Below are 27,733 nucleotides of genomic sequence, written 5' to 3'. Positions count from 1 at the left end.
ACATGGCGGTGCCGGCGCGGGCGCGGAGCGGGGTCATAGGAGGAGGAAGGGGAAGTGACGCCCCCCCCGTCCCGGCGGCGGCGGTCACGGGCACGGCCGGGGCCAGCGGGGCTCCGTGAGGGACAGGGGCCAGGACTGGGAGCTCAGTGAGTGACTGGGGCTGTGTCAGGGCTCCGTGAGAGACTGGGGCGAGCGGCGGTTTCGTGAGGGGCCGGGGCTGAGCCGGGGCTCCATGCGGGACCGGGGCCGAGCCAGAGCTCCGTGAGGGACCGGGTCTGAGCCGGGGATCCATGCGGGACCGGGGCCGAGCCGGGGTTCCATGTGGGACCGGGGCCGAGCCAGAGCTCCGTGAGGGACCGGGACTGAGTGAGGTACCATGAGGGGCTGGGGCCGCCGCTGCCCCTCGGCCTGACCGCACCGAGCCGGGGCTCCGGGAGGGAGCGGGGCCCGTCCTCACTGGCCAGCGGGACAGCGCTGAGCCGCAGATGGTTCAGCCGCGTTTGACGAGGGGAAAGCCTCGTGTTTCCGGGACAGATAGCACCGGATCAGTTCGAACCTGCCCCCGAGTTTCGCCAGCTGCTCTTGGCGCTTGTGGGGAGGAGAGGGGAGCAGAGTAAACAGCTCAAACTAAGCTTACTGCCCTTTGGAGTTTCGAGCTTTGATTTGGGGCTTCAGGCGTTTTTGTTTTGTTTTGTTTCCTAATGGCTGTGTGGGCAGTGTGTGAGTTTTAATGAGCTGGGTGTCCGGAGTGTTTGGTCACTTGATGCACCTTTCCTTGCAGCTGCAGCATGGCAGAAGCCTCTGTCTCTCCACTGAAGCACTTTGTGCTGGCCAAAAAGACCATCACTGCCATCTTCGACCAGCTGCTGGAGTATGTCACTGAGGGAGCAGCGTTTGTGGAAGGTGAGCTTTCCCCTTAAACACGAGAGCCTTGTCCTTTGTTCTGAGTATGTTTTATTGCAGCATAATGTACCTTATGTTATCTGTTACTGTGCTGTTTGTATAAACGTGCACCTTCAGAAATAGTCACATTTTTCATTTGACACTGGGGATTTTTTTCATCTTGTGCTGGAAGGAATGCCTGGCATTGCTACATACCTGAAAAGCTGAGTAACTCACATGCATTGGCAGCCTGGTCTCTTTCCCATGGGGGTGAAAGCTTAACCACTCTGGTTTTATAGTTGTGTGGCGGTTTGTTTTGCACAGAAGGAGGGACAAACAGGTTCTCCCATTTTCCAGCAGAAAGGTGCATCAGTGATGCAATGCAGGGAAACACTGGTCACACCCTCAGAGCCACGTTTAGCAGCGTGGTATGTGTGGGGCCACACAGAGCTGGTTGCTCATCATCCCAGTGAGCTCTGTGGGGGCAAGACAGCCCAGCTTTGCTGGTACATCCATGGGAGGTCCTGGCTTTCTTTTCTGAAGGAAGCAGGTGTCCCACAGAACTGGGCACGTGAGCCCATCAAGCTGTGTTCACTGGGTTAGCCCATCAGTGGTTAGGTTGGTGATTGATCTGAAGTGATTTATGTCATGATTTCACCAGTGCTTGTGGCAGAGCTATCAAATGATAAGGGCTGGTATCTGTGTCTGTAGTGGGTTTTTTCTTGTTTTGTTTAACCACTGTAATTAAAATTTGTAGTTGGCATGTTAAGTACTGATTACTTACAGCTTGTATCACAGAACACATTCTCTGTATGTGATTGCTTTTATGTTTTTCCTTTCTGTGTGTAGCCACATACAAGAACCCAGAGCTTGATCATATAGCAACAGAAGATGAACTAGCAAAAATACAAGCATATAAAAACAAGTTGGCAGTCATTGGAGAGGTGCTCTCACGGAGACACATGAAAGTGGCATTTTTTGGCAGGTAATGAACGAAATTGCCAGTACTTAATTTCATTTTTTTTTTGACTTAGGTATGTCAGAGGTTGTCCTGTTCTCCACAATGGCTTTTGGGTTTTTTTAAGGTGGTGGTTTTGTTTGTTTTAATCTTTTTTCATTTTGGTTTTTTTGGGGTTTTTTTTTTTTGCTTTGGACTGTTCCTGCTTAGGATTTTTTTTTTGTATTTGATTAGAAGTGCTGAAGAACTAAACTTGGAGCTGTTCATCTATAAGCAGCTGAAGAGAAACAGAGATAGTATAGTTGCCTGGTTGGTTGTAACATCAGTCTGATACATCTGTGTGGTGATTTTAAGGATAGCAGTAACAATGTGATCTACTAGTCCACTTTGCTTGGGAAGATTGATTTTTCTGTCCGTACATTTAAACATGTGAATCTTCATGGTTCTAAAAATTCTGTGATAGTATTGGGAAAAACTTGTACAACAGTGGTCTTGCCTTCATTTTGCTAAAAGTCATTTAGTTATTTAAAGACAAACTGTAAAAAGTTCTGAAATAAAGAAATTAGTTATATCTCAGCCTTTTCAAAATTTCAAAAAGTTAAAAATTGAGTACAAGCTGTGATGTGTGTTAAAAATTTCCCTTCTGCAAAGGGAAAAAGTTCTGAGCAGGACAAAAGAGAGCTCAACTCTCTCTCTGGCATTTTGAATAAATTTGTGAACTGTTGTACAGTGAGCGCTGAACTTTTTCTGGAAGTAGTTCAAAAATGAGTTACAGTCTGTGTGACTTCATGCTGTTGTGTAATAGTTAAACCTCAGATATTTCTGGGTGAGGGGTAGAGGGTCAGTGCAAAGTAGGACACTGCTGAGGGCTTCAAGTTGTTGCAGAAGGTGGAGTTAGTGACCAGTTCCTCTGAATGAGCACTCCCCACTCTCACCTGGCTGGAGCTCTGTACCCAAACCAGCTTGTTCAGCTGGTTCAGCACAAAGGTGTGTTTAATGCTGCTGTGCTCTGCTCAAAGTACTTCTGTTTTCTATCCCTCTAGAACAAGCAGTGGGAAAAGTTCAGTCATTAATGCCATGCTGTGGGACAAGGTACTTCCTAGTGGGATTGGCCATACAACAAACTGCTTCCTCAGTGTGGAAGGGACTGATGGAGATAAGGCTTATCTTATGACAGAAGGATCAGATGAAAAGAAGAGTGTCAAGGTACATTTCTTAGATGATTTCATGCCAATTTTCACAGGAACTGACTCTTAAAGAGTGTTTTTTTAAACAACAGTTTAAAGTCCAACAAAAGCATAAGGCTCACTCATTCTGCATTTTTAAATTCTTATTTAGGAGGGAAGAGCAAACTAATGGAAGTGCTCTGCTGCCCAGTTTTCTTGGCTGTTCTAGAGAAACAACTAACGTGTGTTGTTTCATTGTAACATGGCATGTGTTGGGTGATTGATTTTTACAGGACTCAGTAAGTCCTGTTACCGATGAAGGATTTGGAATGTGCCCTTCATTTGGACTGATGGTGCTCATCTTAGTGAACTGTGTACGCTGCTTTGTTAAACCTCTGAGGCAAATTCATGATGATGCTCAGTAGCACACAGTCCAGCCCTGTAGGGAACATTTTTGGCTCAAAAGAAACTCTTGAAACTGAGTTTCAAGGCACAACTTGTTCTTTAGCTGCTGGTGAGTTGAAGAGCTTAAAGAAAAAAATCACAGCTATTCACCAGAACAAAGTATGAACTCTGTTACCCTCTTCAAGGTAGATCCTGTCCAAGTTTGCTTGAGAACTGAATTAGACTGGTTTACAGCCTTGTCTGAGGTGCATGTTCATGTCTGTGTTCTCTTTGATGCTCTCCCTAGACAGTCAATCAGCTGGCTCACGCGCTTCACATGGATAAGGATTTGAAGGCTGGCTGTCTCGTCCATGTCTTTTGGCCCAAGTCAAAGTGTGCCCTGCTGAGAGATGATTTGGTTATAGTGGACAGGTATCTCTTCTGTTTCAGTAAATATTTTCTTAAGGATATTAGCCATTACAATGCTTAGAAAAGAGATTGGTTTAGATTCAAAATTCTTGAAAGGCTTTTTTGTTTGAAAGTACAGAGTTTGTTCTTTTTTATGTACTGCTTGTCATCACCCTCCTGTTTCTGCCCTTGTAGCAGTTGGAACAGACGAGTGTCTTGTGACTGAGCTGAAAAAGGGAATAGCTTTTGGCTGAGGATACTCTACCTTTAGAACAAGCACTATGGAAGCGTGAATAGGGTTGTTGCAGCAACAACCTTTTGCCCATTTCCTTTCTTGAAATGCTTCAGACTGATCATGTGAAGTATAAACAATGTGGACTTCATTTTTAAAAGCTTCTGATATGAGTTGCAGTGCCTACATACCAAAGTAATGGGTGACCTCAAAATGTAGTTTTGACTATGTCAGCTGAGTGTGCCCTGTGCTAGGCTGGCATTTCCTCTGTGTTGATGTGTTTAAAGAATTCTGGAAGTGGTTGTTTTGTCCATGCTAAATGCCCTTATTTCTGGCCATTGCTTTAGAACCTACAGTAACTTTTCAAACCTTCAGGTGATCTGTACCTGACACGTAAATCAATAAATACTGAATTTGTGAATAATTCACACAGGTGTCAGTGAATTTTTAAGTATGATTTCTTCAAGAAAACAACACTCAAGAGTGTATTCTAATAAATTGCAGTGGTTTTTGTTCCATCTCTTGTACTTTGAAATCACTGGGAGTTTGTTATTATTGGATCTGTACAGCCTCTGTTGCTATAGGGAAAAGAAAAGAGCATATATTCTGAGAGAGCAGGTATTTGAAAAGAGCAACTCATCCTTTCACTGTTAAATGGAGAAAATTTGAACCACAATAATTTAGGTGTTGCAAACATGACTTAATGCTTGTATTCCACTTAATATTCCACTTAATACTGTTTTTTAAACAGATAGCACTACAGTTTTAACTTTATTTTGGTTTCTTCTTAAATCTCTGCAAAGCTTACATAGCATATTGCTTTAAATTTGGACTTTATTAATGAAAAAAATATTTTATGAACTACAGTCTCTTCTGATTAAAATTAGGATCCGAGGAGGGGAACCATTGTGTGAGGCTGTCTGGGTTTCTGATGGACTGCCTGTCACTTTACTTGGCAGTTAATTATATGTACATACTTACTAATCAGAAATTGCATTTTGGAATGAATAGGTAGTCTAATGATCAAGTGTCTGATAAATTCCAGATGGTAATTGCCTTGTGCAGTGTTTATCTTAAGTTTGAGGTAGGCATCCGCCTTGAGATACAAACCTCTGTAATTTCTTGCAAGGCCCTTAGGCATTTCCAATCTATTTTTATCAGTTTATAAAAACCAACTACTTCTTTGCTGTGTAAATAAGAGTTTGTTTGTTTTGTTCTCAACAGCCCTGGCACAGATGTCACTACAGAACTGGACAGCTGGATTGACAAGTTCTGCTTAGATGCTGATGTGTTTGTCTTGGTTGCCAATTCTGAATCAACTCTCATGAACACGGTATGATATGCAATGATTTTATGCTCCTTCTTCATTTAAATATTCAACAGTTCCATAACCAGAATAGCTGAGACCTTTACAGAAAGTGAATCACTGCACTTAGGTCTTGTGAATAGGACTTGGGGGTGGGAGGCAAGAAATAATGTATATCTCTCACTAGGAAACAGAAAACAAAATTTAAATTTCTGACTGGCTTGGCTTTCTCTGCCTTGGGCGTCATGATTGTCCTTTCCAGTTCAGTTGTGTTTTTGATAAATGGATGATGGAGTGCTTGTCTTGCCTTGCAATTTGTTGGTATTTGCTACCAACAAAAGAAGACACTTGTGGACTGAAGACACTTGTATTATCAAAGAAATTAAGGAGTGTTTCATATCCAAAAATACTCCATAAATTCAGTAAAATACACAAACTGGGTGAAAGGAGTTGAATTCCTGTCTTGTTCCTCTCTCAGGAGAGGGTGAATTCCCTTGGCACACCTTGTGCTGAGGATGAGTGCTGCAGGTTCCCTCAGTGGGCTGTGTTTCTTCTGAAGAAGGTGTGAGCAATAAGGTTCTGTGCAGTGTGGAGAGCTGAAGATATTTTAATGTCTTTGTTCTGTAAAGCCTTGTTTCAGGAGACAGAAGAGTTCTCTGAACCTTGCAGCCTAAATATTGGAGGACTTGTAAGAGGAGGGGAACATTTAAGGTGGCCAGAGCAGCTGTTGCAATAATCAAAATACAAGACCAGAAATTTGGTGTAATTTTGTAGTGATCTCCAGTTTTGACTAAACTAAGTATTGTGGATGCTGACAATAAAAGGTTTCCAAGCTATTGCCAGTGTGACTGCCAGAATGCAGAGTAATGCTACTGAGGGGATTCCTGATGATTTTTATTAAGCCCACTGCAGACAAATAATATGCTCTAGTTGTTCTGAGCATGGTTCTCACCTGAAAGGTATGAACTTTCTAACTGTTGAGACAATTTTTAGTACAATAAAGAACTTAGTGTGCAAGGACAGTATTTCTTTGCATTCTAGCAAATTAGAATGGTTTAGTAGAAGTCTGAGAAGAATGCAAGTTTAAAAACTTTGCATTCCATCTTCTGAGCTGAGTCCACAAAGAGTCAAATACAAGAGATGTAATTTAGAAGAAAAAGAAAATTCTTAAAACATTCCAGACAAAGGATTTGGCACTACTGTGGCCATGTCTTCTCTGTTATTCATGAGTGGCACTTTTAGGCTTTTAGTATGGACAAAACCTGTAAGTTGTTTACATTATGTGTATAACACAGCTGCTGGGGCCTTTTAATTAAAGGAAAAAGAAAAATTATTTCAGTGAACATCTCACTGCTGTGTAGATAACAAAAGTTATCCTGCAGATAAAGCTTTTGACAACTAAAAAGTTCTCGTCCTCCTTAAGCATTGTTTTTGCCTCTTACCTTAGCAGGTTTGAGAATATTTGGCCTTATTCTACCACACTACCAGAGATTTTTTTGGTGAAAACATGATAAGCATGATTCTTCTACTGTTCCCTTACAAATTCTCCTCAAAGTTTTGATTTCTTCAGCAGTGATCTGGATTGCACATGCTTATTCCCAGCTGATGGAGAATAATGGGTCCCCAGTGCTGTGTCCAGGATATGTTGTGGTGTCCTGCTGCAGGCTGGAAAAGTTTATGGCAGCACAGAGATCTCTTCTGTGTCAGCTTTGCTGAGTGGGGACTCCCTCCATCACGACTTACCCATTATGACTCTGTTAACAGCAATAATGGGTGGTAGGTGCAGCCAAGAGACCTAAATACACTTTATTTTGTTAGATTAAGACATTCATCAATGACTTTTTTTTCTGTGTCTCAACCATATGTCCTCATGCAGGAAATGTTATTTCTCTGTAGCTCAAGCTGATGTTACCTAGCTGAGGAATAGTTAGATGATACTATCTGGATAGAGAGCTAGATTTGACAGGGTTAGCAGGAGCCTCTTGGTAGTTCAGGTAGGGGAGATTTCATTGTTTTAGTCAGACATTAGTGTTTCTTGAACTATTTTGTGGAAGTTTTCTTAGTTTGTATTTTTACCGATTTTTAGGGAAAGTTGCAGTGTCTTTGACTAGCACTGGCATCAGTTTTAAGACATTTGATGACTTTTGAACTACCCTAAGCCTGTTATGTGCTGAATATCTGTAGGTTTTTATACTGATGAATTCTTTATAATAAACTTATAAAAAACTGGATAAACATCAGAATCTGTTACAGAAGAATGCATGACTCTGGTTTGGATGTCTGGGAAATTTTCTGTTTGTGCTTTAATTCTTAGGAGAAACATTTTTTCCATAAAGTGAATGAACGACTTTCCAAGCCAAACATCTTCATCCTCAATAACAGATGGGATGCTTCTGCATCAGAACCAGAGTACATGGAAGATGTGAGTGAATTGATGGCTCTTACATGGGTTGACAGTTAATTAATATGTACTAATATGGAAACACCAGCTCTGTTTTATTAATTAAAGGCTAAGTTACATGGTCAGAAAATGGAAATAACCTATTCCTCATTCAAACCAAAAAGTAACTTGCAATTCAAATGACAGTAATGCAGGCAATTAATAAAATGGGAGACTTCTTTGGAACCTTTTTCCTCCACAGTTAAGCTTGTTTTTTAATCTTTTTTGTATTACCTTTTGTTTCTGCAGTGATAGTGCAGCCTGAGGGCACAGTTTATAAATTTATACCTGCATAGAGTTAGCAGGGAAGGTGCAGTGTTGGATGGGAGCAGTTTGGATCTTCAGATCCTGCCAACAGCAGCCAGCTTGCAGTGAGAATTATTTCTCCATGCTGGGGAAAGAAGGGTTTACCCCAGAAACTGGCTGAGATCTCTGACTTACGTAAATGCACTTGTACAAGGAGGTATTGCTGTGTCCAGGTCTGTTTAAAGGAGTAAAAGCAGCTGCTGCTTCTGTAGGGTTGGCAGGCATCTGCTCTCAGAGGGTGGTTCAGCATCTGCTTCTGCCTCTGATGTTGTGATGTGCTCACAGCTCAGCTTTTGCCTTTTGTTCATGAGCTTTATGCCTTCCCGTAGGTGCGCAGGCAGCACATGGAGCGCTGTCTGACGTTCCTGGTCGATGAGCTCAAAGTTATTGATCCTGTGGAAGCAAGGAACCGCATCTTTTTTGTTTCAGCAAAAGAAGTTCTGAGTGCCAGGACACAAAAGGCCCAAGGAATGCCAGAGAGTGGTGTGTAGCAACTCCTGCTTTTCCTCAAATACAGAAAAACACCATAAAACCTGATAAATGTGTTAAAGATGCAGTCCCTGCTGTGAGGTACTGCTGTTTCCCTTACAGTGTGTTGTTTCACAGGTGGAGCACTTGCTGAAGGATTTCAAACAAGATTCCAAGAATTTCAGCATTTTGAGCAGATATTTGAGGTATTTATGATGGGCTTTCTAAACTGCCTGGTTTTTGTTGTAAAGGTAGCTTTTCCTTATGCTTAGCTTAATTATACTGAGCATTATCCATATTAGCAAGTGGAGGAGTGTAATGTATTTAAGCCATCTGCAGCTTTGCCTTTTCTGTGGGTTCTGTTCATACCTTCTCACCTTGAGTAGCAGGTAGTTGTTGGAAAGGAGAATTATATCAGTGAGGGAAGGGACCAAAACTCATAGCTCATGTTCTGAGATCTCAGGACCAATATAGTCTTTGTAAGAAGAAATTATGGTCTTGAAACTTATGCATCACTTACAGCCATGTGCTGGTGAATGTTTGCAGTAAGAAATTTAGTTTCATCAATGTAAATCTAAAAAATTACTTTCATTTCTAAAGCCAGAGTTTTGAATCTATCACCATTATGTACCTCTTAGCTCTGTTCTGATCATTAACACTCTCCTTGCATCCTTTGTGCTGTACAGAATCCACCCTTCCACCTCAGTTTAGCCATTATTCATAGCTGGAGTTCACAGTTTCTACAGAAGTAGGACTGGCTAGACAGTTGAGTGGTTTCTTTATTATAGGATCCATTTTACTTGCTAAATTTGATAACTTTAATTAACTAAAGCCATTCTTGGATATCTTAAGGAAGCCTCTTGGGTATCCCTCAATGGTTTTGTATATGAGTATTTAAAAAAAAAATCAAACTGCCTCTGAAAAGTCTTTCTTGCATTACAACAAATCCATTTAACCTTAGCAGAACTGAATTATGTAATCATGTGTGTATATGAGAAAGGCTTTAAAATAATAGCTTGATTTGGTCTTGCATAAGCAAGAAAAAGTCAGACTAAATTTAATCCTTATCCACACTCTTCTGATAGGTGACTGAAGTGTTGAAATGATGGGTGCAGGGTACTGGCAGGGCCTGGCCATGAGAAATGACATTTCTTGTGTCTCTAGCTGTAGTCAAACCTGCATGTTTTTTGCAATTTTTGTCCTCAGAACCATAGTAGGAAACTTTGAGCCAGCAGGAAAACAGTGGAAACTGAGCTGCTAAATCAGTTATTGTTCTTTATTGTATTTTGTCATGTGCTGTACCCAAAGCTTTTTTGACAAAATCTCATTACAGTTAAGCACTCCGCACTTAGAATATTTCAATAGGAAGATGGATGATGACTTATTAAATGATGTGATGCTGTGAGTGCTCAGCACATGTGGAAGTCAGAGGTCACAGACTCGAGTTGGCCACCACAATGAGAAGTATCTGTCACAGGATCACAACCATGACAAGTTTCTGTAGCACAAGGAACAATTCTGTGACAGCACTGCATGGCCTTAAATCAACCTTTTTTCTTTTTTCCCAGTGTGTTACATTTGCTGCACACCTGACTCCAACAGTGAGAATAGTGGATTCTGTAGTGTTTTTCCCTGCTCAGCTGTGTTTTGTCCTAAAATCATTATTAATGGCTTTAAATAGGGGTATGATCCCATAATTTAGAGAATGACAACTGTGCTGAATTAAGATTGCCAAAGCAATTTCAATTTTGAGCGCTTGCTGTTGCAGCCTCTTTCACATTCAAGTTTTGTGGCAGTTTTCTAAGTTACAGTGGAAGCTTATGTGCTTTTTAAAGCAAGGCTGAGACTGAAATGGCTTACCAGGTGTGAAGTTTTCAGGCCTGATACTCAAATTACTGTCACCTCAGCTGATAAAGTAGCTGACATCAGCATGCTGTTGTCATCAGTTCTGCCTGCCAGCTCTGGGCTCTGTATTAATGAGGAATCTCAGACTGCAGGGAGAACTTTCTGTGTGAGATCCTCACTGATACCATGCCTTGTGCACTGCCAGACCAAACTCAGATGCTGTGCAGCCCTGATGCAGCCTGATGCACTTTGCATTTACTGTTTCCTGACAGAGGAGCTGCAAGTCCCAGCACTGGGGTTACATTGCAGTGTGTGAAAAGGAAGGGATGAGAGCACAGATGCTTCTGTCTGCCCTCATCAAACATTGACTCCTCCTCTCCCTCAGTCTGTCTTGCCTTTAGCTCCTTGTCCTGTGCGGGTGCCCTCAGACTTCCCAAACATCTCTCAGTAATCTGTCACCTCACAGACCTGTCCACATGTGCCTTGTTCCCCCTGGCTGTATCTGCTGGGTTTGCTCCTCCTGGATTCTCTCACCCTGCTTTTGTCATCACTAAAATTGGACAGCTTTTCCCTCTTCTCCATATGGGCTGAGAAGAGGAACTGTTACTTCTCCAGTACTTCCACATTCCTGATTTTAGTATGAGTTCCATGATGGGAAAGCCTGTTCATTCCAGGACTGATATGAGCTCGGTATAGATAGAATCTTTTAAAAAATAAATCTAGAAACAACCCACCAGTGCTAGTTAGTTGTGATATGAGAAAAGCTTGGACTAATTTTGGAAGGTTTGTAAGGGTTATGTAGACTTTAGTGTGAGGGCAAAAATCATTCTCAAACTAGATGAAACATGTTTGTCTGCAAAGCACAGGGTGGTTGAAGTTGCTAAAAAAAAAACTGGTGCAGGCATTACTAGAAACACTTGTAAGCAGTGGGAAAATTAAGATTTTAGAGATTCATGTAGTAGCTTTAAAAAGTGATGCTACTATGTCAGCTGTATTACAACAAAGGAAAGGAGAGAGGCAGTTTTAAAAGTATTGAATTCTTGGATCAGTGCTGGATTTTTTATACTAGGGAATAATAGAAAGTGGTCAGTGTATTTTCCTGAAATTTTGCACTGAGGTACACAGAATGCCTCATTAAAACAGCAGAGAAATGCCTAGGCCCTGCACTGGGTGCAGTAGTGCCTAGAGGATATCCTACATAAAACCAACCCCACCATGCCTTAGGCTGGGGTGCTTCTTGAGTTTCTCAGAGTGCTGGCAGCAGAATTGCTGTGGGAAGCAGTGGAGGAGGGAGGAGGGGAACTCCTGGCTGGCAGGGCTGGGATATGAGGCAGTGCTGCAGAGCCTTCCCCAGCTCTGCCCAGGGATGGGGTACAGAGCACTCTGGGCACTAACAGTGTCCTGTGATGCTGGCACTGGCTAAGGTAACTGGTTTTGGTTAGACTCTTGAAACAGCTCATCTTGGTTTCAGTAAATACTTTGTACAGACTAACAGCCAAACTGCTGCTGTCTCCCTCTTATCTTTCCCCATCGTTTGACTAACCTTTGTGTTTTTCCTAGTGCTCTAACTTGGATTTTCTGATTGTGTTGTGAGTGATTGTCATCCTTTTATCTACCACATACTAATGTTGGGAAGACTCTGCTCTGTGCCTAGTCTAGCTCTTACAATGTGCTGATATTTAAAAAACTCTGGCCTTTCATTGCTGATTTCTAGATCTGCTTCGTCGAGGAACAGGGGCTGTTTTACCCATTTTGTTTATTTTGTTTTCATCCATTATTTTTAGATAGCTGAGATTTGTAATTACAGCATATGCTAAGGTCATAGGCAAGTTTTCTAAAAGCCATCCAAACCTGTGCCATGAAAGGTGAATCCACAGATGGAGAACAATTTAAAAATCCCATTGGTCTGGTTTAAGGAAGTCAGCTGCTTGCTTTCTTCCCCTCAAACACAAGAGTTCTTCAGTCACTGTCCTGTATTTCTGAATTGCTCTTCAATGTTGAAGATTGATTAGAAATTGTATTGTTACTAATTTTAACACTTCAATAACATGCAAACAAACTGATATTTTAAGGACGACTTAACTTTTATTTATCCCATGAGAAAACCCTTGTTTCTTATTCCTAATTGTATATTTTGTTCCTGGATGGTCAGTATTGAGAATGTCAAATATATTGACAGAATTGTCTCTTGAAAGTAAGACTGTGTAGTGCAACAAATAAAACTAAAGCCAGGCCATATTGCTAGCATTCATCTTTGACATTCGTAATTCCAAATAGATGGTTTTGAAAATTTCCTGAAGAGATAGATTTATCTTATGTATTCATCTGAGTTTTCTTTTTTTTTTCATTATTAATTTATTTTAAAAAAATGAAAACCTATGCACATTACTGTGAATGGAAACGAAGGCAGATTTGCTGCTGTAGATTCATTTGAGATTTCAGTTTCTGTTGTCTTTTGATTTCTTTATACTTTCTCCCTTTTTATTTCCCACTGGTTTAAGTTCATGGTAAAATTGGCAGCATGTGCTTTCTGACAGTGAAATTCCTGATGGTGTTGGCATGGAATTGCAGTAATGTGTTGTGGCTTGGGCCCCTCGCAGGAGTGTATCTCGCAGTCAGCCGTGAAAACCAAGTTTGAACAGCACACTATCAGAGCTAAACAGATAATAGATACTGTGAAAAACATTATGGACACCATAAACGTTGCAGCAGCAGAGAAAAGGTAGGTGGGGTGGAGGGCTGGTTGGATTTGGTTTGTCCAGATCATCTGAGGAGCCATTTCTGGGCTGGTGATTTTCTTGGGCCATTATGGACTTTCAAACCCACTTTTTCTGCTTGGTAAGAAACAGACAATTTCCCTGGTATGTCAATATGTCAGTCTTACCATTGTTCACTTGCTCACTCAGTTCTCTTCTTGGTCTGTGATTTCTGTACAGGGATCTTGGTTTACTTTGGTGTTCTTTGTTACTGATTTGCAATCTGTGTGTTTTCAAACCTTTTTTTCAGAAATAGTTAAAATGTAAAGTTTTTCTAGTGATATGTAGCATTTCAGAGATGATGTTTGGGCCTACTCTACTTTCTTTAACAGTTACAGTGAAGAAGAAAAGTGGAAGGATGCAGATGCTTTAATTTGCAAGTGATTAGAATACTGTAAGGAATGATATGAGCCCAAGCTAACAGAGGCTTGGCCTCTGACCCCTTCCAGATTGCATCCTTAAATATCCTTATTCTCTCTTCACTCATGTAATTCTTTAGTGCTAATGATAGCAGCTCATCTGTTCTGTCTGGTAGCTTCATGTATCCTTTGAGGTTTGCAAATGTGTGCAGTTTTTCCTCACTTTTGTTGCCACCTTGTGTCTCTTGTACTCAGTGAACTTGCTGTCACGATTAATCCTTCCCATCCATCTCCTTCCTGCCTGTCAATAATGTGTCTTTGTGTTTCAACAGACTTCACTGTGCTGTCAAACACACTCATCCCCCTGAATATGTCAGTTTTTACAGACTGCCTGTTTACATACTGGCTTGTCTCACGTTGTCAGATCCCATGAAAACATGCTGTGAAATGTTTGAAAATACTCTGATATTCTGCTTCTTTCTGTCAGTTGAGTTAACCAAAATGTCTGTGGTGATGCCTCTTAGTTTGAATTGCTATTTGTTGTTTCTGGTGGCCCTTCAAGAGGAAATTGCTCCAGGTTTTCAGGAATTTTTGCTTAAGTGATAGGTCAAGGAATTCTAAAGAGACTTGTTCGTGACAAGGTTGGTTTCTGCCACATCCCCTTTGCTTTGCAGGGTCATCAGACCGAGTGGTTGAGTGCTGTTTGTGAGCAGCAGTTTGATCAGATTTACCCTTTTTGAAAATCAGGGTAGATGAGTTATTAAAGGCCTCTGATTCCCCACACCTTTTTTAGTTGTAATTATGTGACAGTACAGTGATGACAATTCTAACTTGAAATGCTGGTTTTGAGTTGTGTTTGCTCAGCCTTTGAATGCTTGTGCACATGGAGCTGCCATGCCCAGCCCTTCTTGGAGCAGTGCCTCTGCTTTGGGCAGCCGGTGTCACTTGGGGTTCCCCGGGGCTGCTCAGAAACCATCAGCTGGCTGAGCCTGGTTAAGGGCTTGTTCCTTTCCTGGGGGAATACATGGTGGTGATGGTGATTTCTTTCTGCTGGGTTAGAGTCCAATCCATGGAAGAGCGAGAAGATCAGAAGGACAGGCTGGACTTTGTGAGAAATCAGCTGAACATTTTGACAGAAGACACCAAGGAAAAGATCAAACGCGTCACTGAGGAAGTAGAAAACAAAGTAAGGAAAGGCAGTGGGAACAACTTCTCACATCCAGGTGTGGCCTTCTCTCTCAGGCAGCTGCTTTTGCAGTCCACCCATCTCAGGAAATATGTTTGAAATGTCAGAACACTCTTTTTTCAATTAAAAAGAAAAGGAAAAACGAAAGCTTAAAATGGCAATCTTTGCTGAGTGTCGGATGATTGAATGATTTCTTGGGGCAGTTCATGCAGTTGTCTGTTCTCACTCTGGAAAAGGTAGCAGAAACATTTTATGCATTTCCTGTGTTCTTCCAGGTCTCCTCTGCCATGACTGATGAGATTTGCCGGCTTTCAGTTTTAGTTGATGAATTTTATTCTGATTTCCACCCTTCTCCTCAAGTATTGAAGCTCTATAAGACAGTAAGTTTTTTTGAATGGTTTGAAGCCAGACTCTTTGTCTTTCCCTTAATTTCTACTTCTGTATTTTCATAAATTGCTGAGATTTTGTGACTTTGAGCATTGCAGGATTTTTGCTTGCTGACATGTGCATATCTCTACCCAAAGCTAAAAAAGGTTGAAAATATTTTCTGCCTTGTTTTTGGAAGGAAATTAATTTTTTTCAACATCTTTTTAGTAGTAGAGTGGTTCCTAATTTCAAGTCTTCACTTCCAGTAAATAAGACTTTGCATAAATGATTTTCTCTACTCCTAAAATCAAATATATCCAAAAATAAAATGAGCTTGCAAATACTCAGCGCTTTTAATAAAAACTGGTTTGTTTTTTTTTAATTTTATAAATTCCTTCTCAAACTTAGTTCTTTAAGTTAAAGCACATATAGCTATGTTTGCCCCTTGTGCCCAGACTTTGCTGGTGATGCTGACTGCCCTGGAGTCACAGAATGTTCTGAGGTAGAAGGGACTCACAAGGATCACTGAGTCCAGCTCTTACACAAATGGCTCATTTGGGGATCAAACCCACAACTTTGTTGTTAACAGCACCATGCTCCAACCAGCTGAGCTCATCTCAGGCTGTTCCAGCCTGGCTGATCACCTGGAGTGCTGCATTTTCAGGACAGTCTGTGCTGGTTTACCTCAGCAGAGTATCCTGAGCAGGCCCCCGTGGGAGTTGGTGGGATGGGTTTGTCCCTGTGCAGAGCAGTGGAATTGGCTCCCATCAAATGACACAGTAAGGGCTTTGCAGGGCAGTAGGTAGTGGTTTGCTTTGCACTGTCACAATGAAAAGTACAGACTTCTGTGCCTTTTAATGTTTACAGTCCTAGGGAAATCTCTCCCGTGTCACTTTAGTTAGGTTTTCAGTCTCAGTGTGCAGTTGGAAAGCATGGTATTTCCATGGAAACATGCTTTTCTTCCCACTGTAAATAACAATGCTTAGTGTGTAACATATTCCTGCCCCATATGATGTAACTGATTGGCTAAACACAAACTGATGAGCTTGTGTTCTTTGTGGCACTTCAGGAACTGAACAAACACATAGAAGACGGTTTGGGAAAGAACCTGGCTGAGCGCTGCTCCAGTGAAGTCAACCAGTCAATGCACCAGTCCCAGCAGGAGATGATTGGTAGGAGGAGGGAGGAGGAATGGTAACACTTCACATTTAAAGGAAGACAATCTAAGGAAATTCAGTTTTAAAAGAATTTTCCTTCTGATCATGCTTAACATTGATGCTATAAAGGATAAAAGAAAAGCCATGATAGACCAGGACTGAGTGTTTAGCCCAGTCCCCTGTTTCTGATACTAACCAGTAGGAGATGCTGGGGGAGAAGAATAATGAACCAAGGTAAATATAGCAATCCCCGTCCATTTTATGGACTTCTGAGCTGGTACACTGCATCTGGATTAATGGCTTAAGCAAGTAGTAATGGACCTGTCCTTTGGAAACTCATCTAATCCTTTTATAAACCCATTTAAAATTTGGCTTCAATGAGAGACACACCAAATACACTAATTATTAGAAAGTGTTCCTGCAGTATAATGCTCTCCCTAGGTTCCTTCAGACCTGGAAAACAAAACAGTTTATTTCACAAAGGATTTGTACACTCCCCTTTTTTTTTTTCTTTGTAAGTAGTTAACTTTATTGCACATCCATCTCTATTGGTCTGTTCCTGGTAATAAAAGATTCAGAGTGAGGTCATGAAATTACATTAACCTTTCTGTCCTCTTAGGTCATAATGTTGCCTTTTCTGTGTGGCACCATGGAACAGATGGATAAATAGATTTTTTTCCTTACTCCATCCCTATCTTTTGATCAGTGGTAGAGGTCTTTTGGTTTATTTGAGCCTTTTTTTCCAGCAGTGAGTTAATTTTCATGACTGTTTTCTTGTATTGGAGCAATAAATTCCCTGCTCTGTTAGGGTCAATCCTGCTGAAATGCCAGTGATTTTACAAATAAATAAATAAATAATGAACTGAACCAGTTTAGATTCTCTGAATTGATAAAGCTGCTCAGCAGTGCAGAGATACTGCTTGTGAATATGCTCTTCTTCTAATGTTAACTCAGCTTTACTATTTGTTCTTATTTCTAGAAAATCTGAAACCATTGTTGCCTTCTAGTGTTCAGGATCAGCTCCACTTGCTAATTCCATGCAGGAAGTTTGATCTTAGCTATGATCTAAACTGTCATAGCCTGTGTGCAGATTTTCAAGAGGATATCATGTTCCACTTTTCTTTGGGATGGACTTCTCTTGTAAACCGTTTCTTGGGTCTTAAACAAGCTCAGAAAGTACTCCAGGGATTAGCAGATCCAAACCTACATGTGAGTCCTTCAGAGCTTGGGCTGCTTTGTTTTACCTTGATGAGAATATATTGATTTTTCCTCGGTGCCAATGCTATTTACATGCTTCCTGCTACCTTTCCCTAGATCCATTGTGAAATATTTTTGGTGTGGGTTGTTTTTATTGGATTATATTCAGGGTTAGAATGGAACTGAAAACCTCTTTTAAACTTTCTGCAGCTGTTACACAAGTTGGTTTTCCTTTGGCTTGAATCCTTTGAGTAGCCTATTCCATTTGTAATATTTGGATCCTTGGGTCAGAACCAGCCCCACACAGACCCATTTTCTCTCCTCAGGAGTTTTGTGCAGATTTCACTGCTGAAGGGTTTCCTTCAAGTAAATCAAAACCTGAATATATGAAAATAAGCCCCATCTGTGTAGTTCCCTGATGCTTTTGACTCAGGCTGCCGTGTTCCCATCTTCCAGATCCCTCGTCCTTTAGCCAGCACCCCGTCTGCCGCCAGCCTTCCCGCCTTAACTCCTGACAGCGTGCCCCAGGATGAGTTCATGGTCCCTCTGGTGTTGAGTTTAGCCTCGCTGACGTCCCGGACCTCCATGAGCATCATCATTGTTGGTGGAGTGGCAAGTAGCACATTTCCTGCTGGAAGGGGTGGCAGAGGCTGAGCTGCTCTGTCCTGCCTGGGGTGTGACACAGAGCGTGCCATGGACTTGACGCTGGGCCAGATGAGCCCTGGATACTCACAGTCAGTTCATAGTGAGAAACCAGGCAATCACTCTGAGGATAGCTGGGTGTATTCTCTGTGCCAGAAGTCTGTGTTCAGTGCCTGAATTAAATGGGGATCTGATGGTACCTCCTTCACTTTGAATTTAGTTGGAGCTTTGCTTCTTCATGAAGAGCATCAAGCTTCTGTAACCTGCACATTCTCTGTGCCATTGGGGACCAGCTCATGTTAATGTAGCTGTATCGCTCTGCAGCAATAATATGGAAAACATTAATTTCTTAAACAAGTCCAGTGAAAGGGCTGTGCAGATGATTTTTAAAAAATGGGCAAAGTTAGCTTTTATTCCATAGGGCACCTTATTTAAGCTAACGAAGATTTTGTTTTTCAGATTTGGAAAACCGTAGGCTGGAAACTGATCTCCTTGTCACTGAGCATGTACGGGCTGCTGTACCTGTATGAGAGGCTGACCTGGACCACCCGGGCCAAGGAGAGAGCCTTCAAGCAGCAGTTTGTGAACTACGCCACCGAGAAGCTGCAGATGATCGTCAGCCTCACCAGTGCCAACTGCAGCCACCAGGTGCAGCAGTAAGTGTCACACGGGCTGGCCCCTCACTGCCACAGGCATTGTGGTGTTTGTGAGGCTCCCCAGGGCGAGGTGAGAGATGAGAATTTGACTCCATGTTCTCAGAAGGCTGATGTATTATTTTAGGATATTATATTAAAAGAAATGAAATACTAAAACTATACTATAGAAAAAGAAAGGATACATCAGAAGGCTTAGCAAGAGTGGTAATGAAAGCTCGTGACTGACTCCTCAGAGTCCAACACAGCTGAGGGTGATTGGTCATTAATTAAAAACAATTCACATGGAACCAATCAAAGATGCACCTGTTGGTAAACAGTCTCCAGACCACATTCCGAAGCAATCAGGTAATTATTGTGTACATTTCTTTTGTGAGGCTTCTCAGCTTCTCAGGAGAAAAAATCCTGGTGAAGGGATTTTTCAGAAAATATCATGGTGACAGGCCATTGTCACTGGCCCTGCATGATGGCACCTCTAGTGTCCCTTGGCACTTAGTGGGAGGGGGGTTTGAAAAGAGTTTAAAATGCCCACCTGGAAAGGCCAGTACCTGCATCTCTGTGTGGCTGTGTGTGGTGCTCTGAAGATGGTGACTCTTTGTCCAGCCCCTTAAGTAGAGACATGAGAGATCATTCTAGGGCAGGCTGAGTTGTTCTGCCTTTGGAGTCCCTGGAAGGATGAGCAGAGCTTCTGCCCCAGGGGCTGCTATGGGCAAGTTCTGAGCGGCCAGTCCTGGCTCTTCTGCACTGCAGGAGATGAACTTCACTTGCCTTTCTGAACTATTTCCTGAGCTACACAGGAGAGGTGTTCTGCACCCTGTGGGCTAGAGGGCGCATTAGCAGCCCTAATTTCCTGAAATAATATTAAATTCAGTAAAAACACATAGTTCCAAGAAGAAGCTAAGGAAGTTAATCAGCCAGACATTACTTGGCAGAGACAAGTGGGAAATTGCTTTGGAAAGAGAAAACAAAAAAAAAGGAATAGTAAAAAGTTTTGCTTTAGTAGAGGAAATAGATCCATCCCTGGGTCCAACAGCTCTGTGGGGACAGGGAAGAGCTGCACTCAAACCAGTGCTCCAGTAGAGAGGAGAGGGTGCTTCACCTCCTGCATGAGAGCTTGGGTGCTGGGCCCAGGCTGGTAACTGGGTTTGTTTTCCCTTTGTGTGAGGAGGAGTCTTGGAGCAGGTTGGGTGGGCAGGTCTGGAGCACTCCTCCCCCTGCACCGGGCTCAGGTTCCTGTGAGCAGGGCTCTGAGTGTGGCACAGGGCACTGAGCTTGGCAGTGTGGGGCTGCTCTGGCACCTCCTGCCACAGCCAGAGCCCCATCTCAGACCTGCACCTGTTAATGTTCTGTGGAAATGGCCAGGCACGATGTAGGCATGGACTGAGTGCATTTGGTGTGTTGAGGGTTTCTTTTTCTAGTTTAAAAAGTACCCAGTTCTCCTGCTTTCTTCTCTTCTGTACTCCCATGCAGAAGGAGGCTTTGATTGCTGTGTCCTGCACACTGCCATGCCATGAGATTTTATTTCTTAATCATTCTGTAAATCATGATTATAAACTTGTTCTCACCTTAGGGAAATGGCCACTACTTTTGCTCGGCTCTGTCAGCAAGTGGATATTACTGAGAAAAACCTGGAAAAAGAAATAGCTAGGCTTTCCAAAGAAATAGATCAGCTGGAGAACATACAAAGCACCTCCAAGCAGCTGAGGTAAGTCTTGGTGTGACTGGCCACAAGCATCTCTTAGCCCTGCTGACTTCAGGGTGTTCAGTGCTTGCTGTTACTCTGGAGTTGAACTAGATTGGTTCAGGTGCAGAAGGAGATGCAAAGATAGCCTGAGCTGTTCAGGCTATGTTAAATAAATGTATGCTGCTGCCTCAGTGAATCAGCTAACCTCCAAAAATATTATTTCTTAGATCATCTTTACCCTTGTCTCTCTTTAGTGGGGGAGACAGGCGTTTCACCAGAATTTTAGTCTCCTGTTGGTAACTTGAGGGTGGCACCTTCCCAAAGCCCCTCCCCAAGCAGAGCAGGAGAGCAGCTGTGCTTTTGAGTCATCCAGTGCAGTACTGGTGGTGCCAGTGGTAGGTGTTGGCAGAGGAGGAACTTCCAGCAGTTGGTGGTTCAGGGACTTGGAAGCAGCCTCAGCTGTAGTTTCCTTTCTACCTTTCCACCTCCTGAAAGGCGCCTGTGGCTCTGGGCTGGTGCCTGCTGGCCTCGGGCATCCACCACCACTGATGGTGAACATCTGCCCCCACACACCCCTTCTAAAACCCTGCATTTATGTTTTCTTGGTGCTGGGGGTGTGAGTAGATGAATAGAAATGAAACACTGATATTGATCCTGCCTTTGGATTGTTCAGGCACTGAAATGAGTCCCTTGCTTTTGTTTGTTTTACAGAAATAAAGCCATTCACCTCGAGAACGAACTAGATCGCTTCACAAAACATTTTCTTCAAAAGAGTAAATAAAACATCATTGTGAACCTTCCCGGTGCTCCTTTGTAGGGCAAAGTAGAGATTTTACAGGTGACACTTCTATTCTATGAAAATGATTTATATTTTTAATGTTACTCTGGTGACAGTTGCTGTAAAACTTGGACTCTGATGGTGAACCAAACGGTAGAGCTGTGGTACTCTTGAGTGTTATGTTCGTTTTGCAGATTTTGGGTTAAAAATTACCTTTGAACACTAAGTTTTTTGGGCACTTGACAATAAAACCCCAAATCCTCACTGGTTTTCATGATTATGCAGCAGTGGCAAGTCTCACTTCCTGGCATCCAGGACCTCAGACAGGAGAAGAGCTTAGCCCAGCCTCCTGCTTTCAGCTGCTTAGGAATTGTCCAGGGATGGAGGGTGCTGGTTTTCCATGTGGGTGTGACTTTGTTTAGTGAAGGGAAGTACAAACTGTGGCACTGGAAAGAACTCTCGAGATGTTTGGAAGGCAGGTGCCAGTGTGTTGGGCAGCAGTTCCTCTTGAAAGGGCAGCAAAGGGGAGGGTGAACTGCACTAAGGAAATGCAGTGGGCTCAGGGCTCTTCTGGCTACAGCCTTGAGCCAAGAGGGCACTGATGCCATGGAAGTGAACCTGTTTCTGGCAGGGGGTAGAGCAGTGATGTGGTCCTTTGCCTGTGAGCACGAGGCTGGAACCATGAGCTCAGGGGTGTCACAGCCCCAGCTCACAGCAGGGTGTGCTCAGATGGTCTGGGCACCGTTGGTGCAGATTGAGAAGGGGCTCAGGGTGCCAGGAGGGACCTGCAGCTCCTGTTGCTGCATTCAGGGAGCAGGACACGGTGAAACCCCATCCCTCCCTTCCAGCCCCTCTGCTGGAGAACAGGTCTCCTCTAGGTCAGACTCCAGGCTGCTGTGATGGAGTCCTTGACCTTTGCTCAACTACAGCAAAGCCTCTTTAACAACCTTCTGCTGTTGCTGACTGCAGTCATTCAACATCTACTTTTTTCTAACTAGACTTTTTAAAATTATTTTAAAAGAAAGGCCTTTTCAGAATATTTATATATTTTTATGGCAGTGTTAATATTGACTAAGTTAAAGATTGAGCTCTAAGGTATAGGAGTTTGCTATTTTCAAGTAACTAAGGGCTGTCTCATCAGGAAATAGATGTAAGATGTAATGCTAGAGGCATTAAGGGAAGACAGCACTTCCACCAGTGTGTTCAGGTGTTTGTTCTGATTGTGCATGGGGAGTCCTGGGGGTTTGAGGGAAAGTGTGGAATCTGCCCCTGAGAAACTGCCCAGCCTTGGTGTGGTGAGGGCAGAGCTGTGTATCAATGCTCTGTTTGTGGAGCATTTGTATTGACATTTGTATCAAGATGAAACTTTCAATGCATGTGTTCTACAGTTATTTATTAAAAAAGTCCTACCCCTGTGCTCTAGTAAGTTCTTTGGCAGCTCTGTCCCACAGGTATTGCAGAGCCAGGACAGGTCCCAGCTGCTGTGTGGCTGCTCCATCCCCAGGCCAGGGACTGCTCTAATAGAACACTGACAGCTGAGCCAGGCTGGTTAAAAGCACTTGTTTATTGGTTACAATATCAACTCATGGCAACATCTTTCACTGAGCCACTGTACAAATACAAAGAAAAAGATCCATCGTGGAAAAAAAAAGCTATAAACAGAGTTCATAGCAAGTGATTTTTTTGTCACAGCGAAGTCTTTTTACAACAGCACTGTTAAAGAACAAATGGCACAAGTCCCTGGTTTTTTAATAGCTTAAATAAAAGCCTTAAGACTGTTTCTGAATACATACATAATCCAAAGGCAGTGCAGAATCACTTCATAATTGGTAACATTACCAAAGTTTTCCAAAGTAGTCAGCAACAAGTAAAAACAAAACAAAAAAAGCTGATGAGAGATGCTGGGAACTAAAGGCAAAGTAAAATTAAGCATGTTTAGAAGCACTTTGCTTTGGACTCCTTTGGATGTAATATGTACTACAAGTGTTCAGATGCTTTTATTTAAAAAAAAAAAAAAAGAAAAACACAAAGAGAGCACCATTGTGTAAGTAAAACAAAGGCTTGAAATACCTAAGACTATTCCACCGAAGTCCATATTAGTTAAAACCTAAACATACTGTGTGGTATAAGAATGTCAGGCACATGTAATCTGTTATCAGTTATATCAATTAGTAACACTGTTCACACATTTACCATAACAACACTGCATTAACATTCTGCATGTATTTTACATAACCAGCAATTGGATAAAAGGCTCTGGTGCCTCTGAAGTGTAGGAGGAGTGTGACCAGCATGCATGCCAGAGTACTGGATACACAGTGCACCATCAACCCATGCTAAGTACTTGGACAGGAAATGCTATCTCAAAACCAGCCATTCTGCTACACAACCATTGATACCAACTAGTCTGATTAGCCAAAACTCTCACCAACATCTTAAAGCACAGCACTAAACCTAGTGGAGGTGACAGTGTCCCCAGAGAGGACAGACTACAACTCTGGGAATGTTTTCACAATGTTTTCATTCCATCTTAAAGTAATTAATGTGAACTTCATCAAAGGATGAGCAGTTACAAAACTGAAGGAAGGAGTCAACTACTTCCAGCCCATGCATTACAGTAAGGACCCACTGAGACCTGCTGCTGCTCCAGCTCAGCTTTGCCAAGGCAAGGTCAGGCCTGTCCTGGGGCAGGAACAGCCTCTTTAATGCACGTTCCCTTTGGAGTGGCACAAATCCTGTCAACCCGTGGAGCTGTCAGCTCTGCCAGCCCTGCCATGGCTCTGCAGTTCAGCACAGCAGAGGACAGCAGTGTGTGGAAGGAAAAGGGCTGCAGGCAGATGGAACCAGGCCACACTACTGAAGTGCACGAGCAAACATCAGCACGAAGCCACAGCAGCTTTCTGTGGTTTCCAGAATCTCAGACTGCTTTCTCCACCAATAAACAGCCATCCAAGGCTACATGGGAACAAGCCCAGGCTGGGCACTTGCCTGAAGGGAGAACTCTCTATTGGAAAGTTGGATCACATTAGAAAATGCTGACAAACTCTACCAGAATAAAATAAACCTTGTTGCATCAAGCACATGGTTCTGCTTCCCGAGCCGTAACAGATTGCCTTAAAAGAGAGGCTGGGCAGGAGTTGCTCTGCCACTGTTTGGCACAATGCTCTTGGTTACTACTCCAGTTCTGTAATGACACAACTTATCTGAACTTCAGCTAAGGATGTGGCCTGGCTACAAACCTTTAAAGCCAGTGAAGATGTGCCCACTCATGCTGCAAGACCTGCTGTGAGCAAGTTTGCTGTCATGGTGCAGTCACACAAGCTGCACACCTGGGCCCACACCAGTGTCTCTGAAATTCAAAGCTGGGGTAAAACCTATCAAGGGTCATTTCATTACCTTCCTTCTTTTAGGAGGAGTTTGAGCTTTTACCATAAAAGCCGCCTCCACTTGAGCTGGGGCACTGACCTCCAGAGGTCCCTGCCAGCCATTTAAAGAAGGGAATGCCACAGCCTGAGTCGTTCTGTGGCATCACACAGTACCTGTGGTACTGGAACCTGCAGGCTTGAAAAACAACCCACAGCCAGGGCAGGAACAGCAGCCATCACCTGGGCAGGATCTGTCACAGCTTCCTTCAGGCTCCAAAGCTGCACCAGACGCCGATTCCCTGCTGTGCTCAGGCTTCTCCCAGGTCTCGTGTGCTGACAGCAGAGCCCCTCAGGCCCGGGCTGAGCGAGGAGCAGAGGCAGGCAGAGCTCTGTGATGCTGTTGGACACCTCAGCAAGTAGTCGGCATTCCTTAGGATTTATTTTAAAAGCAGCTGAATCCAAGAGGCAACAGCCATCCGACAATGACAGTGAAGTTATTTGCAGTAATACCTGTACACAAGAGCCATTACCACTGTTACAGGCTACCTGAACTGGTAAGAAAAGTTATATACAGCTTTAAAATTGGTTTTGGAGTTTCACAAGTAGAAACCAGTTTTAATACCAGAATGTAAAAATGGCACCTGTCTCGGCAAAGGTGTTGACTAGGAAATTGGTTCAAAACACACTTCTATGGAAAAGAATTTTTTTAGAAAAAGAATATTTTCTTAAAATTCCTTAGTAACAAATTTCCAGAATGATTCACTCAAGGCAGCTGTGAGTTAAAAAAAATAATCAAGTGCACCACTAAAAAATAAACTGAGTCTGCAAGATCCCAAAGAGCTGCTCACTTAAGAGAGTTACAAGAATTCCATAATAGTTCTATAAATGCAGACAGATCACAAAGCAAAACACTGAGGAATTCTGTGAGACACAATACAGTGGGATTTTGGTCCTACACCACAGGCTGCTGTTAGGAAATGTTCCTTCTCCAGTATAAGAAGTGCCTTTTTCTTATTTTAAAAGTGAATTTACCGTGATTGACTGGCACATTTATTGGCACCTTCACCATTATAGACATGGTGAGTTTACAGGCACAGTCTGGAAGTACTGAAGTTTAGGGATTAAAAAATGTCAGAAACTTGACAGAAGTCATCTCAGCCAGAAATCCATTTAGATATACTACAGGATTCTGGGTCCTTCTCTTTCCTACCTGACCCAGAGACACCCAGACTCCCCATCAGTTCCAATGAATGACAGCTAACATCATCTTCCAACCTGGTGATTTAAAATTCACGTTATCTTTAAAATAAGTCACTTAAGAGAAGCCAATAGACTTAATCCCCCATTCCAAAATAGCCACAGATGTTCAGATTCCCAAGGGAACATCCACTGGGAGTACAGACATGCTGCCAGGCACCAAAAAATTAAGCATCCTCCCTGGGCAGTTTCAAATGGGCATCAGTCCCATGATTTTCCTGTCTCTGTACTGAACTGTACTTGGTGAGATTTCTAAGCAACTGACAGCAAAATCAGAATGAAATCAGGAAAGGAGCAGAAATGGCCATTTATGGTGTTGGAACTGCAGAATATCTGGCATCACGAAACCCCCATGGCACAGCCCTCAGAGAGCACACAGAACAAGCACATTTCCTCAGGGTTATGCTGGAAGTTTTCAGGGGTCACACAGGTGCAGTTAAGTTACACAATTCCTTTGGTAATTCACACTGCACAGAACTAACAACAAGCACTTTTGGCTGTGGTGTGCTTTGGCAACCCCTGAATTTGGAGGGGAATTAGAAGCAATTAACTGCACAGTTAAATCCTCTTCAGGAATTTAAGCAAAGTCCTCCTGAATTTCTCAGTTGGTGTGGAACAAGCAGTCTCTGCACACACTGCTCTGGGCTCTGAGCAGCAGCCAAGTCACTGTGAGTGCACATCAGCTGGAGCTTGTGAGCAGCCAAACCCACACGTGTGGCCAGAGCTGAGCTGGCCACAGCACTCGGCCACTTGGCTTCTGTACCCACGGACTGCATGGAATAACTGATGCAAAAACCTGCAGGGAGGAAGCTAAAACATCTGGATTTACTTTATTTTCCAATTACTTCTGCTCTTGGTGCAAGTCTACCTGGCACTAACTCCTTGGTGTTTGGAGGTCATGACTGCCAATGGATGAACCAGGAACCACTGGCTTGAAGGAAGAACCCCCTGATCAAAACCAGGCAAGCAGGTCAAGAAGTGAGTGAATAAGGCGGTAGGTATTAACTGGGAGTCTCCAGGGCCTTTAAAAAAAATTCAAATGCCTTCCATTATAAAAAACACATACATACCATTGGCTTCACTTTATCTACAGTAAATTCACAAAAACATTTAAAACAGCAATCTAGTTCACCCACTACAAAACTCAGAAGTGACATCTCAGGTTAAAAGCAAAGCTATAAATGTAGTTCCATAAAAAATGCAAACATATTTCTTTACATACAGACAAATGTTACATGATTGGCTGCTATAATGTGTATATTCTGTTATGTACAAAAAAAAGTACAGGATTAGCAGACTGAGCACAAGCAAAAACCCTTCAAGGACAATCTAACCAAACCACCAAAAACAAAAAGACTGGCTCTTAGTTTGTCGGTCACCATGATTATGTGTGCTGGCCCCTTTTAAAAAGTCAGTGATTTCTTCCCCCCTCCCCTATTTCTTCACTTGATTTTTTTTTCTAGTTTACAGAAAGCCTTTTTGTGTAATAATCAGTGAATAGAAAAACTTCACCTGCAAATACAAGGTAGAAATGTTATTTCACAGCTATAGGCTGCAGCATTGATCTCTCCAGATCTCAAATGGAGAATGTACATGTTTGGCTCCCAGTTAATTCCAGATTCTGAGAAAACTGTCCCAAGACCCTGTAGCTACAGCCATGCCGTCATCAGTAACACCTAAACAGCTGACACGGTTGTCATGGCCAGCCAGGACACCTGGAAAAGAAGAAGCAACGGAAGTTTAGTGTCTGCAAGATGCCAAGGATTTCAGTTGTTACTCTGCTCTCCCAAGTAAGTCTTAATTGTACTAAAAAAGGTACAGTGCAAGATCTTCATTCTCCTTTTTGTCTTTACTCTGAGGAACCACACAGACTATAACAGCCTTATCAAAAAACCCAACAATAAGGTATGTAAAAATATCTACACACAATATTGCCTC

General features: G+C 42.7%; 2 protein-coding genes across 4 annotated transcripts in view; one reads left to right on the top strand and one right to left on the bottom strand.

Moving 5' to 3' along the window:
* Positions 1-22: 22 nt before the first annotated feature.
* MFN1 (mitofusin 1) lies at positions 23-22,588 on the top strand. Of its 2 annotated transcripts, none has more exons than XM_066556337.1 (18): positions 23-146; positions 782-903; positions 1,732-1,867; positions 2,884-3,046; positions 3,698-3,822; positions 5,255-5,363; positions 7,651-7,758; positions 8,412-8,565; positions 8,689-8,756; positions 12,996-13,117; positions 14,570-14,696; positions 14,972-15,076; positions 16,132-16,234; positions 17,199-17,428; positions 17,873-18,028; positions 18,518-18,714; positions 20,282-20,416; positions 21,107-22,588. In XM_066556337.1, exons 2-18 carry the CDS (start codon positions 789-791, stop codon positions 21,174-21,176), a joined length of 2,223 nt encoding a protein of 740 aa, XP_066412434.1. In that variant the 5' UTR covers positions 23-146; positions 782-788; the 3' UTR covers positions 21,177-22,588. The 2 variants fall into 2 exon arrangements, with proteins under 2 accessions (XP_066412434.1, XP_066412436.1); XM_066556339.1 differs by lacking the exon at positions 23-146 and adding an exon at positions 356-371.
* A 131-nt stretch (positions 22,589-22,719) lies between these two features.
* Positions 22,720-27,733, bottom strand: part of GNB4 (G protein subunit beta 4) — a 30,517-nt gene continuing 25,503 nt past the window's right edge. For both annotated transcript variants that reach the window (XM_066556340.1, XM_066556341.1), the window contains one exon: positions 22,720-27,510. In XM_066556340.1, coding sequence (XP_066412437.1) covers positions 27,404-27,510 — 107 coding nt within the window. In that variant the 3' untranslated portion in view covers positions 22,720-27,403. The remainder of the gene's footprint in view (positions 27,511-27,733) is intronic.

Source organism: Molothrus aeneus, chromosome 10 (genome assembly GCF_037042795.1).
Source record: "Molothrus aeneus isolate 106 chromosome 10, BPBGC_Maene_1.0, whole genome shotgun sequence".
Classification (NCBI taxonomy): Eukaryota; Metazoa; Chordata; class Aves; order Passeriformes; family Icteridae; genus Molothrus; species Molothrus aeneus.
This window is presented reverse-complemented; position numbering and strand designations above follow the sequence as displayed.

What these genes read in the sequence shown, in the direction of transcription:
- MFN1 (XM_066556337.1), top strand. Translation starts at nt 789, where the DNA reads ATGGCAGAAGCCTCTGTCTCTCCACTGAAGCACTTTGTGCTGGCCAAA. An exon ending in ATTTTGAGCAGATATTTGAG is followed by an intron (nt 8,757 to 12,995) that starts GTATTTATGATG and finishes GGCCCCTCGCAG; the next exon opens with GAGTGTATCTCGCAGTCAGC. An exon ending in TAGCAGATCCAAACCTACAT is followed by an intron (nt 17,429 to 17,872) that starts GTGAGTCCTTCA and finishes CCCATCTTCCAG; the next exon opens with ATCCCTCGTCCTTTAGCCAG.